Genomic DNA, 17,201 nt, shown 5'->3' on the forward strand with positions numbered 1-17,201 from the left:
CAAACCTTCAGCCTTTCCCTCTAAGCTAAGTTTGAAAATTTAACCAAAAAAAGGGCAGGTGGAGGGGGAGAGTGAGTTGCGCGCATGCGCAGAGTTTGCTCCCGGTCTTCTTTTGGCGCCGCGGGGCAGTGAGACACCACGAGAAATTTCCCGGCGGCGCGGTACATGCGCGCCACTTCCGGTCGGGCTCCTAACAACGGGGGAGGCTGGTAACCAAGGTGGGGGGGATGGCGGAGCGGGCGCCGGAGCCCGAGGCGGAGGCGGAGGCTGAGGCGGGCGCAGGCGGGGAGGCTGCGGCCGAGGACGGAGCGGCGGGCCGCAAGGCGCGGGGTCGGCCGCGGCTCACGGAGTCTGACCGGGCCCGGCGGCGGCTCGAGTCCCGGAAGAAGTACGACGTGCGGCGCGTGTACCTGGGCGAGGCACACGGGCCCTGGGTGGACCTGCGGCGCCGCAGCGGCTGGAGCGACGCCAAGCTCGCCGCCTACCTCATCTCGCTGGAGCGCGGCCAGCGTAGCGGCCGCCACGGGTGAGGGGGCCCGGCCTGAGGGAGGGAGGGAGCGAGGGAGGAGACGCCCCCATCCCCCGCCGAGCCTGGCCCCGCCCCCGGCACCTGTGGGCCCCGCCCAGGGGCCCGGCGCCGGCCCGCGTCTCCGACAGCCCAATCCCAGGATGCGCCCAGCCTCTCGGCCCGCCTCTGGGCTCTTGGCCCCGCCTGTTAGGGCTCCGGCTGCCCAATCCTAGGACTGGCCACACCTCCAGGCGGCCTAACTACCCAGTTCCTGGAGGGGCTGCTCCGCCCCACACAGGTCTCATCTCCCAACACCTCCTACTTGGCCCGGGACTCTGGCTGGACACCACGGGGCACCCAGTTCTGCCCCCCATGAAGTTCTGGTACCCCATGTGGGACTGCATATGGTCACATTCCTACCACCCTAGGCCGCACACACCTACCGTGGGACCCCTCACAATCTGGACTGTGCTCCCCTAAGTCTCCTGGCTCCTGGGGAACACAGCCCAGGGAGGCTTAGGTGAAGAGGAAGCCCCGAGTTAGCTGGTTATGTGGACCGCAGAGACCTGTCTTTGCAAAGTCTCAAGTCTTGACAAGGAGCAGTGTCAGGAGTTTTCCCTTCCTGATGCAAGGATTAAATGAGTTAAAACATGCAGAGCTTGGACCAGTACCTGACACTTAGCAGTCTGAGTATTAGCTGTTACAATGGTGAGCAGTGCTGCAGTGAAATCCTTGTTGAGCCCAGGTTTTCACACGCACATGTTCTCACGTTTCCCCTGGGGAAATTCTGAAGGTCAAGAATCAACCAGATCCTGCTGAATTGTACCCACCCCCTCCCCAGGGTGGCAGGCTCCTTTGTGTGCCCTAGGGCAGGACTGGACATGATGAGAGTACCTACAAAGGTGCCTGCTTTGTGGAGCTGACATTCTAGTGGGCAGAGGGGGTGGCTTGTTCGGAGGCTTGTCTCCTGCAAACCAGAAACCTAATAAGCAATTTATATCATACATGTGAGAGTGGCGGGGCTATGGAAAAAACAAAAGCGGAATAGGGAAAGAGGAATTGGGAATGTGAGTTGGACATTTAAAGAGGGCGTCAAGGAGGGTCACGTTGAGAAGACAGCATTTGAGAAAAGACCCAAAGGATTCCAGAGAAATGGCTGAAATAGACGGAATAGCAAGTGCGCAGGCTCCAAGGCAGGCCCCTGCCTGTGTGTGCCGGGGACAGCGAGGAGGCCCAGGTGGCTGGAGTGCAGTGCGTGAGCAGAGACAGGACAGGACGAGGACAGAAAGGTCGTGCGGTGCCTTGCGGGCTATGGAGGCACCGAGCAGTGACTCGGTTTTTCCTCCCAGTGAGACGGGAGCCCTTGCAAGGCATTTCTGCTTCGTGTGAGTGCGGGATTTTAAACAGAGAAGTGACGTGATCTGGCTTGTATTTTAAAAGAAACACTTCCAGGGGGTGTATGGCAGGAAGAAGGAGTGGGATTTGAGTTGAAACAAATTCACGAATCGACAATTGTTAAAGCTGGCGATGGGTCCAAAGAGGTTCAGTGTACTCTTCTCTCCAGTTTTGTATGTGCTTGGATTTTTCTTTTTACATTGCAAAACTTTAAAAGAATCATAGTAACTCTTACATAAAGACTGGAGGGGGGAGGGCAGGAGCTGGGAGGCTAGGCAGGAGGTACCTGCTTGGGTCTAGGTGAGTGGTGACCGGGGCTGGACCCGGGTGGGTCCTCGGAGAGAAGTGGGGTTGAAATTAGGGCTGTAATGTTAGCTGGTTATGATGGCTCACACCTGTAGTCCCAGCTACTTGGGAGGCTGATATGGGAGGATCACTTGAGCCCAGGAGTTCAAGACCAGCCTGAGCAACATAGTGAGACCCTGTGTTAGGGCCATCAAGAGTTTGGGCCAAAAAAGTTAGGGCCATCAAGAGTTTGCTGCTGGTTGGAAATCTGAGGGGACCAACTCGAAGTTTGGGTCTGAGCACCTGCGAACTTTCAGTTGCTGGTAACTTAGAAGGGGCATTTTTGGGGCAAGATGACTGCCCGTGTGTGAGATGCCTGTGCGACCCCTGCGTGGGGTGTCGAGGAAGGGGGTGGGGCTGCAGCGTTGTAGCAGGGAGGTGGCCAAGTTGGGGATCTGAATTTAGGAGTCACCAAGGTCAAGGTGATGTAGTGATTGAAATTGCTGAGGGGATGCTTTTAGACAGACCACACAGGCTGGAGCCCGGCGTGCTCTCTCCTTGCTCAGGGCAGTCAGGGAGGGGAGAGAGAAGCAACAGCCTCGGGGCCAGCACCCGGGGGGACAGATGTACCTGGTGACCGTGACTGGACTGTGTGGCGTGATGGAGAAAAGCCCTGACTAGGCCAGGCGAGGTGGCTCACGCCTGTAATCCTAGCACTCTGGGAGGCCGAGGCGGACGGATTGCTCGAGGTCAGGAGTTCGAAACCAGCCTGAGCAAGAGTGAGACCCCTGTCTCTACTATAAATAGAAAGAAATTAATTGGCCAACTAATATGTATAGAAAAAATTAGCCGGGCATGGTGGCACATGCCTGTTGTCCCAGCTAGTAGGGAGGCTGAGGCAAGAGGATCGCTTGAGCCCAGGAGTTGGAGGTTGCTGTGAGTTAGGCTGACTCCACGGCACTCACTCTAGCCTGGGCAACTAAGCGAGACCCTGTCTCAAAAAAAAAAGAAAAAAAAAAGAAAATCCCTGACTGGAGGAATTCAAGGGAGATAAAGGAAAAGACGTGGGGATGGCGAGTGTAGACAACTCGGGCTAAGGGGGCTAAAGACATGGGGTGGCGGAGCTTGTAGAAGCAGGCAGGGGAGTGGGGGAGAAAGCACTGTATTGGAGTTGGAACGTGGCCCTCACCGTGTTACACTCACCCTTGCCCATGGCGACCCTGTGTGGGAGGCACTGCTTTGATCCCCGCTTTCCCGATGAGGAAACTGAGGCTCAGCGGGGACCAGACATGCTTGAGGTCACCCACACGGTTGATAGCAGAACTGAGGCTTGAACTCAGTCGGATCGGGCTGACGTCCCAGCCTGTCTCCACTGCCATGTGGCATCCCCAGCCCCCAGCTGTGAGTGGGCAGAGGTGGCCGGGGACATCAGGACTTGGGTTTGGGTGAGGGTCTAGTCCGGCCCCTTGGAGGGGAAGGTGGAGCTGTGGCGGGGGTAGAGGCACCTGGGATGGGGCGAGGGTGCATGGGGCAGACGGGATGGAGAAGCCCCGGGTGCTCCTCTGGGGAGCAGACTTGGGTGTCAGCTGAGAATTGTTACGGGGCTGGGCAGGAGTAGGGGGGGGTGGACGGTGTTGCTGATAAAAGACTCCAGACTGGCTGTCAGGATGTTTGTGTCAAGGCCAGGGGCCGGCTCCACGACAATATTGGTAATCACAAATGACCATTGCCACCGTCTGGCGAGCAGTGACTAAGTGCCAGGAGCTGTGCCAAACTCTTAATGATACACATAGCATCAGGCCAGTCTTGTGAGGAAGGTGCTGTTATGATCCCATGCCGCAGGTGGGGAAACTGAGGCACAGGAAGGCGAGGTCACTTGCCTGAGGTCACAGAGGAGCCTGCTGCTGTGGCATAGAGGAAGAAGGACTGGGAAGCGGCCCAGGCGGGGTGTCTGGTGGGGGGTGGCCCTAGCAGCCTGGGGAGGGGCGTCTCCCAAGCACCTGCCCTAGTCTAGAGAGCCAGTGTCGGCTACAGCCAGGCAGCCATGTGGTGTCACGCACCCATTGGGCGGACCCCGCAGCCATCCTGGTGTGGGAGGAACAGGGCCTGCCCTGCTCTGTGCTCCGAGGCGTCAGCTCACTGGGCCACGCAGGCAGGGCGTCAGGCCACAGGCAGAGCAGGGAAGGCCTGGAGGCAGGCGGGCCCCGTGGACCATTTGGTCCTCGGCCAGCTGCAGGGGCAGGACCCACCGAGCAGGCCAGCCACCTGGGCCACAGCCCTCGTAGAGCGGGCAGTTGGCGTCTGGGCAGGGTCCTTAGCAAAGCCAGCCCTCCTGGGTGGGTCCAGCAGTCTTCCCCCGGGGTGCTCAGCCAACCTGGGCGGGGCAGTGCAGGTTTTGAGGCCACTCTAGGAGTTTTCTATGGCCACGTGACAAATGACCTGAAACTCAGCGGCTTAAAACCACACACGTCTTTTATCTCACATTTCTGTCGGGATCTTGGCATGTTTTCTCTGCGTCTTCTGCTCAGGCTGTCACAAGGCTGAAATGGAGGTATTGGTGGCCTGCATCTTCATCTGAAGGCTCGACTAGGGAAAGGCACAGCTACTTCCACCGCCCCTTGGGTTGCCGCCAGCAATCATTTCCTCGTGGTTGCAGGACTGAGGTCCCTGCTGTCTTGGTGGCTGTCGTCCAGGGCCACTCTCAGTCCTAGAGGCCACTCTGTGGGTTTTGCCCCATGGCCCCTCCACAGACGCCCTCACAGCTTCCAGTCTCTGCCTTCAGCAGAGGGGCCCATTAAGGGCTCCCCTGATTAGGGCAGGCCCACCTTAATGTTTCACTCAGGGTCAGCCAAGCAAGAAAGAAGTGGTGGCCAGTCACACTCACAGGCCCGCCCAACTCCCAGGGAAAGGATGACACAGGCCACGATTCCCTGGGAGAATCATGGGAGCGTCTCGGGATTCTGCCCGCCACGGACTTCCCATGTCCCTTTCCGACTTCTCTGCTCCCTGAGCGTGGGACCGGGGCAGGCGGCCTCACGTCTGAGCCTCAGTTTTCCTGCTGTGTGAGATGGTGACAGTACTAGGCCGCCCTCCCAGGGCTGGTGGCAGTGGAGGAGAGAGCCCCCACGTGAGGGCCCTCTGCCTCGCTGCTAGAGCAAGCAGGGGGGACGGAAACAGAAGTGCCCATTCTGGCCGTGGCTGCTGTCATCACTTACCAGTCAGGACATGGCCCACAGCGGTCCCGCGTTCACCCTCACTGCCTCTCTCTGTTGCAGGAAGCCTTGGGAGCAAGTCCCCAAAAAGCCAAAGCGGAAGAAAAGTAAGTAGAGCCCCAGCCCCGAGGAGAGGGGGAGAGCTGGGAGTGAGTGAGGAAACGGGGCCCTGAGCAGCCGGGTTACTACCACTGCCTCCGCCGGCACCGCTGGAACGTGGCCGAGCCAGGCCCCCACCCGGAGCCCTCAGCTCCCTGCTCCCTGCACCGGCCAGGGGAGAGCTGGGCAGAGGGAGCAGCTTGTGCAAAGGCCTAGAGTGTGTCCTGTGCCAGCCTGGATGGGGGCGAGGCGCAGGTGGTCCCTCCTGTCCCCCAGCCACCTGTCAGTGGGAGTCCCAACAGCCTGGGTCTGCACAGCTCTGAGCCCCGGGGCCGAGGGTCATGGGCCGTGTCTGGCAGTGTGAAGGCCACCCAACCAGGGAAGGCATCTGGTGGCAGTGAGCCTGTCCCCTCCCAGGATTTGAGCCCAGGCAGTCTGGCTCCACTGCGACCTTGCAGCGTTCTTCTCACGCAGCAGATGTTCGTGAAGCACCCACTACGTGCCAGGCCCTGTGGGGCACTGGGAACACAGGAGGGACAAAACAGATAGCTGTCCCTGCTCTTGAGGGCAGACATTCTAGTGGGGGCGACAGACAAGGCACACGTAAGCCAGCTAGGTGCTACCAGGAGGAAAGGGACAGCAAGTAAAGGCAGGTCCGCTGGAGTGACTAGGGGACAGGGTGGCCTCTCAGAGGAGGGCGCATTTGGGGAGAGACCCGGGGGAAGGAGCAAGGTGCATCTCTAGAGGAGCGGGCAGAGCCCGTGCAAAGGCCCTGTGGCCGGGCCACACCTGCTCATTTGAGGAACAGCAAGGAGGCCGTGTGGCTGGAGTGCAGTGATTGAAGTGGGGAGGGGAGGAGGTGACAAGTTAGAGTGGGCCTTGTGGGCCGAGGGGAGCACTTTGGCTTTTCCCCTAAGGGAGGTGGGAGCCACGGTGGACTCTGAGCAGAGGAGGGACAGGCCCTGGCTGGGGCGTTCACAGGGGGTGGGGCGGGGAGCGAGGGCAGGAGCCAGGGGGTCCAGGGCCGAAGGACTGCACAGGTGTAGGCAGGAGGTGTTGACGAGGATGACTGGAACAATAGCAAGTGGCTAACAATTACCGCACACATACTGTGTGCCAGGCAGACCCCACTGTGTATGTGACTTAACCCAGCCAATGAGCACAGTCCCTGACCAGTCCTTGTTCTCTCCAGGGTGTGTCTCACCTCTCTGAGCCTCAGTTTCCCCCTCTGTAAGCAGGGTGCAGGCCTGGGCAGGGCTTAGGAGGGTGTCTCAACCCAGGGGAGCCATAAGGCCCAGGTGGCTCGAGGGAAAGTGTCAGCATGGCGGCGCCCCTGCCCCTCACCCCTGCCCCCACCCTGTGTCTGCAGGGCGGCGGCGCAACGTGAACTGCCTGAAGAACGTGGTGATCTGGTACGAGGACCACAAGCACCGCTGCCCCTACGAGCCCCACCTCGTCGAGCTGGACCCCACCTTCGGCCTGTACACCACGGCCGTGTGGCAGTGCGAAGCCGGCCACCGCTACTTCCAGGACCTGCACTCACCCCTGAAGCCGCTCAGCGACTCGGACCCCGACAGTGATAAAGGTGGGTCCTCGGGGCGAGGGCATGTGGGGGCTACCAGCGTCTGGGGGGCTCCCGGCCAGCGTCACAAACAGAACAGCAGCTACCGGAGAGGCGGTCCCCATTTTGCGGAGCAGCTTTCCCATCTGTGCCCAAGGCCAGCCCGGTCGGCAGCTGGGGCGGGGGCGGCGTGCTGGCGGCCACCTTGGCGCGGTGGCCCCGCTGTCTCCTGGCCACTGCCTCCTTTCTTCTTTTCTCCAGCTCTTTCTCGGGTCCTGGCGCTCCCTTGGCTTTCTCTGGTCCTCTGGCCTCTGTCCATCCTGTTCTTTCTGCAGCGGCCTCTCTCTCCTCCCGCTTGACCTTTGGTTTTGTCTCTGCCCCCTGCGCCTTCTCTCCTTCTCCTGTCTCCTTCCCTGCCATCCCACAGGGCCAGCAGGGACTCAGTGACCCAGAGCAGGACAGAGGGGACCCTGTGGGTGGTGAGGGGGCTGCCGGCTGCCTCGGGGCTTGGCATGGGCCGTGAGGAGGAGCGTGGGGCCCGCTGCCAGGCGCCCGGCCAGGGCTGAGGGTGGGGCAGCCACCGGGGCTGAGCCCGCGCTGGCAGGCGTGTCAGAGCAGGTGGCATCCCAGCTGGCCTAGGGGAAGCCGGGGGCGAGAGGTGTTCCGGGTGGGCACCCTCGCCAACGGCCATCCCGCTGCGTGTCAGCCAGGCTCCCAGCATGCAGCGGCCCCTCGGCCGCCCTGTCCTGTGCTCTGTGACCAGCACCCCGCCCGCCCATGCCTGTCACTCCCCCTTCCCTGTGTGCCATCCAGGCCCTGCCACAAGCCACCATGAGTCTTCCCTAGGGCCCTGTCCTCAGTCGAGGGACCCTAGGCCCCAGGAGTAACATGACTGGTCCATCCGGTAATAGGTCGGCCTGGGGTGGGGGGTGGTGAGGGATGCGGCTGTGTCCCTGTCCCAGCCCTGTTCCCACAGCAGCACCCCTTGCCTGCTCTTACCTACTAGGGCGGCCCCACCCCTCCCGGAGTCCCCAAGCAGACCCCCACTGGGACTATTTCTGTCGTCATATTGTTATTACCCAGGAAGAAGTCCCGAGTCAGCCTTAACAGCCACACTCTGCAGGCGGGTGGCCCCAGACGCATGCTCTGGCCCTGTCCTCAACTTATTAGGTGACTGCCCGCTCCTTCAGGGTGGTGCCAGGTGACTTAGCCCACCCTGCACATGACAGGACAGGGGGAAATTAGTTAGAAGGAGGGGCTCATCCTTCTTCTCTCCAACTCTGCTGCTACCCCAGGGCCATCAGGCCTGGGCCCAGATTCAGGGCATGTGATATTAATAATAATAATAGGAAATTTACAAGGTGCCTACTTTGAGCCCCCTACTGTCCTAAGCCCTTGCATATATTTACTCATTAAAGACCCAGCCAGGCACAGTGGCACACACCTGTAGTCCCAGCTACTCGGGAGGCTGAGGCAGGAGGATCATTTGATTGCAGGTGTTTGAGGCTGCAGTGAGCTATGATGACACCACTGCACTCCAGCCTGGTGACAGAGCAAGACCCTGTCTTTTAAAAAAAAAAAGAGAGAGGCCAGGCTTGGTGGCTCACGCCTGTAATCCTAGCACTCTGGGAGGCCGAGGCAGGCAGATTGCTTGAGGTCAGGAGTTCAAAACCAGCCTGAGCAAGAGCGAGACCTCGTCTCTACTATAAATAGAAAGAAATTAATTGGCCAACTAATAGATATAAAAAAAATCAGCTGGACATGGTGGCGCATGCCTGTAGTCCTAGCTACTCAGGAGGCTGAGGCAGAAGGATTGCTTGAGCCCAAGAGTTTGAGGTTGCTGTGAGCTAGGCTGACGCCACAGCACTCACTCTAGCCTGGGCAACAAAGCGAGACTCTGTCTCAAAAAAAAAAAAAAAAGAAAGAGAGAGAGAAATATTTGTGTTGTGCAGGCTCTTGGAAAATAAATAGTTAAAAAATAAAAATAAATAAAAATTTGAAAAAGGACCCAAAACATCCCCAGGGTAGGTACCATAGTTATCCCCGGGCCCAGAGAGGTCACGTGAGGTGCCGTGTTCACACAGCTGGGGACCAGATCTGACCCGGGCAGTCTGTGCTCTGCAGGTGACTCTCTGGGGCTGTAGACACAGAGTCTGCAGACTGTGTCACGAGCATGTCATTCAAACAACAGCCGTTCATTTTTCCTGTCCCCGGTTTCTCCCCGTGTGTGGACTTCAGCACCAAACACCTGGCTGGAGTGGCCGCGCCCGTGGCCTTCACCCCAGCGTTGGCCTGGGACGCGCTCGAGTACGGGAACGTGCACTCGCTGGGGACCAGGCAGCCTTCTCAGCACTGGGGACACTGCACAGGGACCCCCGTCCTCGTGGAGTTGACATTCCAGAGGGGACGCAGATGTAAACAAGATGAACGAGTAAAATACGGAGAACACTGGAAGGTGGCAAGAGCTTTGGGAAGAAAGAAAAGAAGGAGAAGGGAACTGTTAGAGGCGGGTGGTCAGGGAAGCCTCCCTGCAAAAATACCATTTGATGAAGCACCTGATGGAGGTGCGGGAGGAGCCCTCTTGGTGTCTGGGAGAAGAGGATTCCACAGAGGAAGTGGCAAGTGCAAAGGCCCTGGGGCAGGAACCTGCCTAGGGTATCCTAGGCCAATGGGCCTGGAGAGTTGGCGAGGGCAGGAAGTGATGGGGGCTTTGGGAAGTGAGTTGGGAAGGATATTGACAGCGAGGTGGGGGCTTGACCCTGGGAACTCATGTCTACTTACGTTCCATTGGCTGGGACTCAGCCACGTGACCACACCTTCATACAAGGGATGCTGGGAAATGTAGTCAGCCCAGGTGCCAGGAGGAAGAGGTGGGTTTGGTGAGCAGCTGTTGCCTGTTTCTGTCACAGGAAGTAGCAATGAGCTGATTCTCAGGAGCCAGGGGTCCCAGGAGAAGGGACGGCACCGGTCCTGGCAGCGGGAGGAGGCGGCCGTGACCCGTGTGTGCAGCAGAGGCGGGAGAAGTGGTTGGGCTGCTGGTGGATGTATTTTGGATGCAGCGCCAACAGGTTTTGCTGACAGATTGGAAGTGGGTGTGGGAGAGAGAGAAGTCAAGGATAGCCCCAGGACTTTGGCCTGAGCCACTGGAGGGACCGAGCTGCCATCCGCTGAGTCAGGAATGCCCATGAGCAGTGTGGGGGTTTTTTAGAGGGACGATTCAGAGCCTGGCATTGCAGATCTGAGTCAGAGATACCCCTGAGACCCCGTTGGAAGGGCTGAGATGGAAGATTGTAGAGCTCACCAAGGAGGTTCGTGAGTGACAGGAGTGGTTCCTGTTATTCATAACAAGCTCCTTTCAGAAGGAGCTTCTCTGAGACAGCCCTGAGTCTAAGCTAATGAGGTGACTCAGGGTGGGGCCCCTAGGATAGCCTCTGGATGGGGCTGGTCACCAGAGAGACCAAACACACGATCAGAGCCACCGGAAACTCTCAGCCCCGTGCCTCAACCTCCAAGGACTGGACAGGGAAGCTGGAGATCAGATCATAATCAGTGGCTCCCACCTGTAGTCTCAGGTACTGGGGAGGCTGAGGCGGGAGGATCACTTGAGCCCAGAGTTCAAGGCTGCAGTGAGCTATAATTGCATCACTGCACCCCAGCCTGGGTGACAGAGTGAGACCCTGTCTCAAAAAAAAAAATGTTTTAAAAACCTTCGAACAATGAAGTCCTGAGAGCTCCCACATTGGGGGAAACACGGAGGTGCTGGGAGGGTGGTGCCCGGCCCGGGAGGGCACGGGAGCTCTGTGCGCCGACCCCCCTTACTTGCCTTCTGTGTCTCTTCCATTTGGCTGTGCCTGAATTCTATTCTGTATGATAAAGCTGTCATCTTTGAGTAATGAGCAGATTATCAAACCTGAGTTAGGGGTGGTGGGAACCCCCAATTTATAGCCAGTTGGTCAGACATATGGGGTGGCCCAGGGCTTGCAGCTGGCATCTGAAGCGCGGCCAGTTTGGTGGGACTGAGCCCTGTAACTTGTGGGATGTGCCACGCACTCTCCAGCTAGATGGGGTCAGAACTGAATTGAATTGCTGGACGCCCAGGTGGTGTTGAGAATCCGAGTGGCCTTCAACACCGTCAGTGCAGGGCAGGGCCCTGTGGGCGAGTTAGGCGCTGAGAAGAAGCCCTGGGAGGCTGGGAAGAAGCCACCAGGGAGGGCCCAGGAAACCAGAGTAGGCGTCTGGGGGCCAAGGAGAAGAGTGTCTCTAGGAACACGGGCCTTGGAGTGGTGGGCGAGGGATGCTGGTTTTGGCAGTAAGAGGGTCCCAGTGCCCAGCCCCTGGGAGCCCTCAACAAAAACCAGCTGCTGCTGCTGCTATCGTAACCGTCCTCTTTCTTCCGCCTGCACAGTGGGCAATGGCCTGGCGGCTGGCAGCTCCGACTCGTCCAGCTCAGGCTCAGGCTCCGACTCTGAGGACCCCCCTGAGAGCCAACCGGTCAAGGCCACAGCGGCGGCGGCAGCAGCGGTGACCCCCACCAGCCCAGTGGGCAGCAGCGGGCTCATCACTCAGGAGGGCGTGCACATCCCCTTCGACGTCCACCACGTGGAGAGCCTGGCCGAGCAGGGTGCCCCGCTGTGCCCCAACCCTGCAGGCAGTGGGCCCGAAGCCCTGGAGACCGTGGTGTGTGTGCCGGTGCCCGTGCAAGTGGGCGCGGGCCCTGGCGCCCTCTTTGAGAACGTGCCCCAGGAGGCGCTGGGCGAGGTGGTGGCCAGCTGCCCCATGCCAGGCATGGTGCCCGGCTCACAGGTGATCATCATCGCCGGCCCCGGCTATGACGCCCTCACGGCCGAAGGCATCCATCTCAACGTGGCGGCAGGCAGTGGCACCGGTGGCGGCCTGGGCGAGGAGGTGCCCTGCGCCATGATGGAGGGCGTGGCAGCTTACACCCAGACCGAGCCCGAGGGCAGCCAGCCCGGCACCATGGACGCCACCACCATAGCGTGCATCGAGACCAAGAAAGGTGTGGGGGGCCCGCCGTGGCCTCTGGCCAGGGCCGGGTGGGGCCCGGGAGGGAGCGGGCAAGAGAGGCCCTCGAAGTGGGCTCCTCGGCAGCCTTCGTCCTCCACGGACACCTGCCCTGTGTCCACCCCCTAGAGAAGGAGGACCCGTACGTGCTCAAGAAGGAGGAGAAGGAGGAGCCGGTGGCCCCAGAGCTGGCAGAGCTGGCAGCAACGGTGCCTGAGGGCACGGAGCCCGAGGCAGAGGCGGACGGGGAGGAGCTGGACGGCAGCGACATGTCTGCCATCATCTACGAGATCCCCAAGGAGCCTGAGAAGTGGGTGCTGGGGCGGATAAGGGCGCGGGCGAGGAGTGGCCTGCAGGCCCCCGGCCTGCCTAGCGTGGCAGCCCCGATGACAGACACCGTGGCCCCTTTCCCTCCAGGAGGCGGCGGAGCAAGCGGTCACGGGTGATGGACGCCGACGGCCTGCTGGAGATGTTCCACTGCCCGTACGAGGGCTGCAGCCAGGTGTACGTGGCCCTCAGCAGCTTCCAGGTGAGGCCTCCACCCAGAGCAGCCTGGGCGGGGCCTGCTTCTGTGTCCGGCGGCCTGTGGGTGGCGTCTAGGCAGGGTGGCTGGTGCAGGAAGCACCTAGTGTGTGCCAGGCCTCGTGCTGCAGGCAGCTGGTTGCTCCAGTGAGTTAGAGAATGAAATAACAGGCCGGGCACAGTGGCTCACGCCTGTAATCCTAGCATTCTAGGAGGCCAAGGCAGGTGGATTGCTCAAGGTCAGGAGTTCGAAACCAGCCTGAGGAAGAGTGAGACCCTGTCTCTACTACAAATAGAAAGAAATTAATTGGCCAACTGAAAATATATAGAAAACATTAGCCGGGCATGGTGGCGTGTGCCTGTAGTCCCAGCTACTTGGGAGGCTGAGGCAGAAGGATCACTTGAGCCCAGGAGTTTGAAGTTGCTGTGAGCTGGGCTGACACTCTAGCCCAGGCAAAAGAGCAAGACTCTGTCTCAGAAAAAAAAAAAGAATGAAAGAACAAGGAAATGAATTAATCAGCGCTGTCTGCTTCCAGGTCCCAGGAGGGAGCAGGGTAGCATGGAGCAAAAGCCTGGCTGTGGGGCTCACAGCCCCGGAAGCCAGGGCCAGCTCCGCCACTGCCCACCTGGGAGACAAGGGCCAAACCCCAGAGCCTCAGGAGCCTCGATTTCTCCATCCATAAACTGGGCTAACAGCCCGGCCCTTGACAGGTTGACTGATGCCCCGGCCCAGAACTTGGCATGTGGTGGATATGCTGTAAAGCTGCCCTTTGACCCCAGTTGTGCCCCTGAGAGTCTCCGAGCTGGCAAGGGCACCCCTCTTCAGACTAGCCTGCCTCTAAGCTACCCTCAGCTCTCTCTCCACCACTAAGAGTGGGCCCCGAGTGCCCACTCCTGCCCTCTCTCCCCCAGAACCATGTCAACCTTGTGCATCGCAAAGGGAAGACCAAAGTGTGCCCTCACCCCGGCTGCGGCAAGAAGTTCTACTTGTCCAACCACCTGCGGCGGCACATGATCATCCATTCAGGTCAGGCCCTGGCCAGGCTGGTGGCGCAAGCTGGGGCCCAGGGGCTTGGGCCTGGGAGCCCAGGCTGGGGCAGGCGGGTCTGACCCCAGTCCTGAGTCCCCCAGACACAGACTGTCCCTCTTGGAGGGATGGGTGGAGCTGGAGCTATGCGAGTCACAGTGAGGCCCACTGTTGGGCATCGTAGGGGCTGGACGGGGCCAGCTGTCTCCTCCTCACCTCCCCATGACCTCATGAGCAGGACTCAGTGGGACTTAGGGAGCAGCTCCAGGGCAGAGCCGGGACAGTGACCCACCTTTCAATGAGTCCCCAGAATGCCTGTCATGTTAGTTGTTGTAAGAACACTTGCTTTTTTGTCTTTTGCTGAAAAAAATGTGTTGCTTTAAAACACACCAAAAAAACCTGCAAACATAACAAAAACACTGCATGCCACAGGAGACTGTATAGGCACGCCCAGGAGCCGCAGGGAGGTCAGCTGGGCAAGGTGGGGCAGTGGGCTTGGGACTGGGCCTCTGTCTCCACCCGTGGCAGAGATGTGGGCCTTCCACATGGGCTGGGGACACATTGGAGAGGGTGCCTGTGCCCAGCCGCAGGCCATGGCCCAGCGGTTTTTTGAGGGGCCAGAACTTTGGATTTTTATGTGAAATCGCCCAAAGATCAAATGTTGGGGACAAATTCCAACCCATGTTGGTCCGGCAGTTTGTACCCTATGTCTCTCTGGAAGTTCGAATCCAGGCTCTGCCTGGGCGTGTTCCTGGGTGGTCTCTTTGAGCCTCAGGCTGGGCGGCGAGCTGTCATTATTGTAGTTGGCATTCCCACGGGGAGGACACGGGGTTTGGTCGGTCTGTGCCCTGGGGCCTGGGAGACGTGGAGAGACGGCCGCTACTCCGTCTCTGCAGCGCATCAGAGACGCCCCGCAACCCCTCCCTGAACCGCAGTGTCCTCAGGCCCGCGTCTCCGCCGCCCCCCAGGTGTCCGTGAGTTCACCTGCGAGACCTGCGGCAAGTCCTTCAAGAGGAAGAACCACCTGGAGGTGCACCGGCGCACGCACACGGGCGAGACGCCCCTGCAGTGAGTGACGGGCTGCCCCGCCAGGGGACAGGGAGGGAGGGGATCCCAGCAGGTCCCAGGGGCGGGGTCGGGGCCAGGCGTTTCCTCAGTGCCATCTGCACTCGCACCCCGGGCGGCCCCGCCCCCTTCTGCGGCCGGCCCCTCCTCCGCGGAGGCCCCGCCCCTGACCCCGCCCCGGTGCCGCCCTGGCTCCCGGCAGGTGCGAGATCTGCGGCTACCAGTGCAGGCAGCGCGCGTCGCTCAACTGGCACATGAAGAAGCACACGGCCGAGGTGCAGTACAACTTCACGTGCGAGCGCTGCGGGAAGCGCTTCGAGAAGCTGGACAGCGTCAAGTTCCACACGCTGAAAAGCCACCCAGACCACAAGGCCACCTGAGCCACTAGACCACTGACCGCCCCTATTTATTCGTCCACTGGGACACCACGCCAGGGCCTGCCTGAGCCCGGACCGCTGCGGGGGCCGCCCGGACCGCAGGCCGGAAGAAGGCACCCCTGCCCTGCCCGACCCCAGGGCTGGGTCCCGTGGGCAGGTCCCCCAGCCTGCCCTACCCTGGAGCTGGCGCCTGGGGCTGCATTGCTGGAACTGTTTCAAGGGAACAGAGCGAGATTAAAGAGTGAGAAAGGAGATGCCCTCCCGTTAGGCCTGGATGATTTAGGGGCTGGGCCTTTTGTCTCCAACGTAGGTCCCTTCTGAGCAAGGCGGGGCAGGGGGGAGGCCCCAACATGCCGCCGTACAGGGTCGCCTACTGTCGCCGCCTGAGCCGGCTGCCCTGTACAGTCCCTGCTCCCACGGGATCGGGATAGGGGCGCAGGGGCTTCCGGGCATCTCTCAGGACTGGGATCCTGATGCCTGCTCCTCCTCTCTCTCTTTTTTTCTTTCTTTTTTAACACTGCGCCGCCTCCTCTGGTTTCTGGTGCTCTACACGTTCAGAGAGACTTCTCCAGTAACCAACTATAGAAATGATCCCTGAACGTGCAGACGTAACCCTCATCCCTGGAGGAACACTCATCCCCCAGCCTCAGAGAGCTCCAGGATGAGCTGGGGAGACGTTCAGTGAACCCCTAAATGAGACCTCGGCAGCTGGTGACAAGCGCCATGCCGCAAACAGTGATGTGTTGGTTTGCGGGATGCTGTTTAGGTCGGCAGTCAGGGAGGGCCTCTCTGGGGAGGCGGCATTTGCGCATAGGCCAGAATGACAAAGATACGTCCCGAAGAAAGCTGGGAGAGGCAAACCTCAGGCCAAAGGAACAGCCAGTGCCACAGTCCCGAGATGGAACCAGCTCGGCGTGTTCCCAGAACGGGAAGGAACGGGGGATGGGGGGTAGTTGGCAGCGCTTGCCCTGGCCCCATTTCCCAGAGGGGGATGCTGAGGCCGCCGCCTCCGGAGGACCGCTCGGGAGAGGGGCGGGGAGTGACGTGCGGCCGCCAGATGGCGCGCGAGCCGCGTCGGCCCGGGTGGCCGCAGCCACGTGACCCCGGGGACCGCAGCCGCGAGCTCGGGCACGTGCCCGGGGGAGCCCTGTGGCGCCACGCGCAGATTGGCCCCGCCGGCTCCTCACCAGCTCGCGGGGTGGGGCGGGGCCACAGCTGTGCCTCAGTTTACGCTCCGGGCCGGGGGCTACCTCGGCTGGGGATGGAAGATTTGGCGAGGATGAGCTGGGCCGGCCGCTGGGGCCGCCCCCGCGAGCTGCTTTCCCGGGTGGCCAGTCCCCCCCTCTCGCCCCGCACAGCCGCAGCCGGCAGTTTCCAAGGGAACCGCCGTGGGGTCTGCGCGCCCGGGAGTAGCCCCCTCCCATTCCGCACGGCGTCCGCCAGGACTGGAACCGGGAGGAGGAACACGGGCGGGGGACCGACCGTCGCTCCGGGTCCCCAGCGTCGGCAGCCAGGCCGCCCCGGCAAGCCCAAGAGGGGCCACCCGGGGACCTGCACTGCCACCGCCCCGATTGCGCGGGCCGCTGTGATTGGCCTGCCATCTCCATCAGCGTGGGCAGCACCCTCGCTGCGCGCGCTCTCATTGGCTCAATCTCTAGGGCATCTTCCGGCAATTGGTTCTCTCAAGGGCCGTCCCTGATTGGACAAATTAGGTTCTTCTCGCTGACGGCACTGTCTGACAGTCTGGAGCCTAACGGGGCGTGCGGGAACTGGGATAGGCTGGGGCTGCGGCTCTGCAGCTAGGGCGTCCGGCCCACGCCCCCCCGCAGCACCGTGGGCCCGGCCGTCGGACCGCTTTCTGGGGTGCTGAAGCTTCGCTCGGAGACGCCCCTGCTCCAGTGAATGCTCGTTCCCGCGTCTCGCTGCGGCCCCGACGTAAACATACACGTGCGCCCGTGCACCAAAGGAGGATGCGCCACCCCCAACGCCCTGGAGAGAGGCCCGGGCCCCCCTCGCAGAGAGAGAGCATGACTCCACAGTCAGGAGGACCAATCCCGAGCCCAGAAGGCCAGGACATTTACGAGTCAGATCCGCCCACCCTCGTTTTGTGGGGTCGGAGAAGGATCGG

General features: G+C 60.8%; 1 protein-coding gene across 2 annotated transcripts; it reads left to right on the top strand.

The window, feature by feature from the left end:
• The first annotated feature begins 58 nt into the window (after positions 1–58).
• ZNF653 (zinc finger protein 653) lies at positions 59–15,325 on the top strand. 2 transcript variants are annotated; one of them, XM_012790567.3, is made up of 9 exons: positions 59–526; positions 5,464–5,507; positions 6,869–7,084; positions 11,466–12,077; positions 12,212–12,392; positions 12,500–12,611; positions 13,517–13,631; positions 14,600–14,699; positions 14,899–15,325. In XM_012790567.3, the coding sequence occupies exons 1-9, from the start codon at positions 228–230 to the stop codon at positions 15,074–15,076; spliced, it is 1,857 nt and encodes a 618-aa protein (XP_012646021.2). In that variant the 5' UTR covers positions 59–227; the 3' UTR covers positions 15,077–15,325. The 2 variants fall into 2 exon arrangements, with proteins under 2 accessions (XP_012646021.2, XP_075854462.1); XM_075998347.1 differs by lacking the exon at positions 59–526 and adding an exon at positions 4,704–4,739.
• The last annotated feature ends 1,876 nt before the right edge of the window (positions 15,326–17,201 follow it).

Source organism: Microcebus murinus, chromosome 27 (genome assembly GCF_040939455.1).
Source record: "Microcebus murinus isolate Inina chromosome 27, M.murinus_Inina_mat1.0, whole genome shotgun sequence".
Lineage (NCBI taxonomy): Eukaryota > Metazoa > Chordata > Mammalia > Primates > Cheirogaleidae > Microcebus > Microcebus murinus.

What these genes read in the sequence shown, in the direction of transcription:
- ZNF653 (XM_012790567.3), top strand. Translation starts at nt 228, where the DNA reads ATGGCGGAGCGGGCGCCGGAGCCCGAGGCGGAGGCGGAGGCTGAGGCG. An exon ending in CAGCGTAGCGGCCGCCACGG is followed by an intron (nt 527 to 5,463) that starts GTGAGGGGGCCC and finishes TCTCTGTTGCAG; the next exon opens with GAAGCCTTGGGAGCAAGTCC. An exon ending in GTGCATCGAGACCAAGAAAG is followed by an intron (nt 12,078 to 12,211) that starts GTGTGGGGGGCC and finishes TCCACCCCCTAG; the next exon opens with AGAAGGAGGACCCGTACGTG.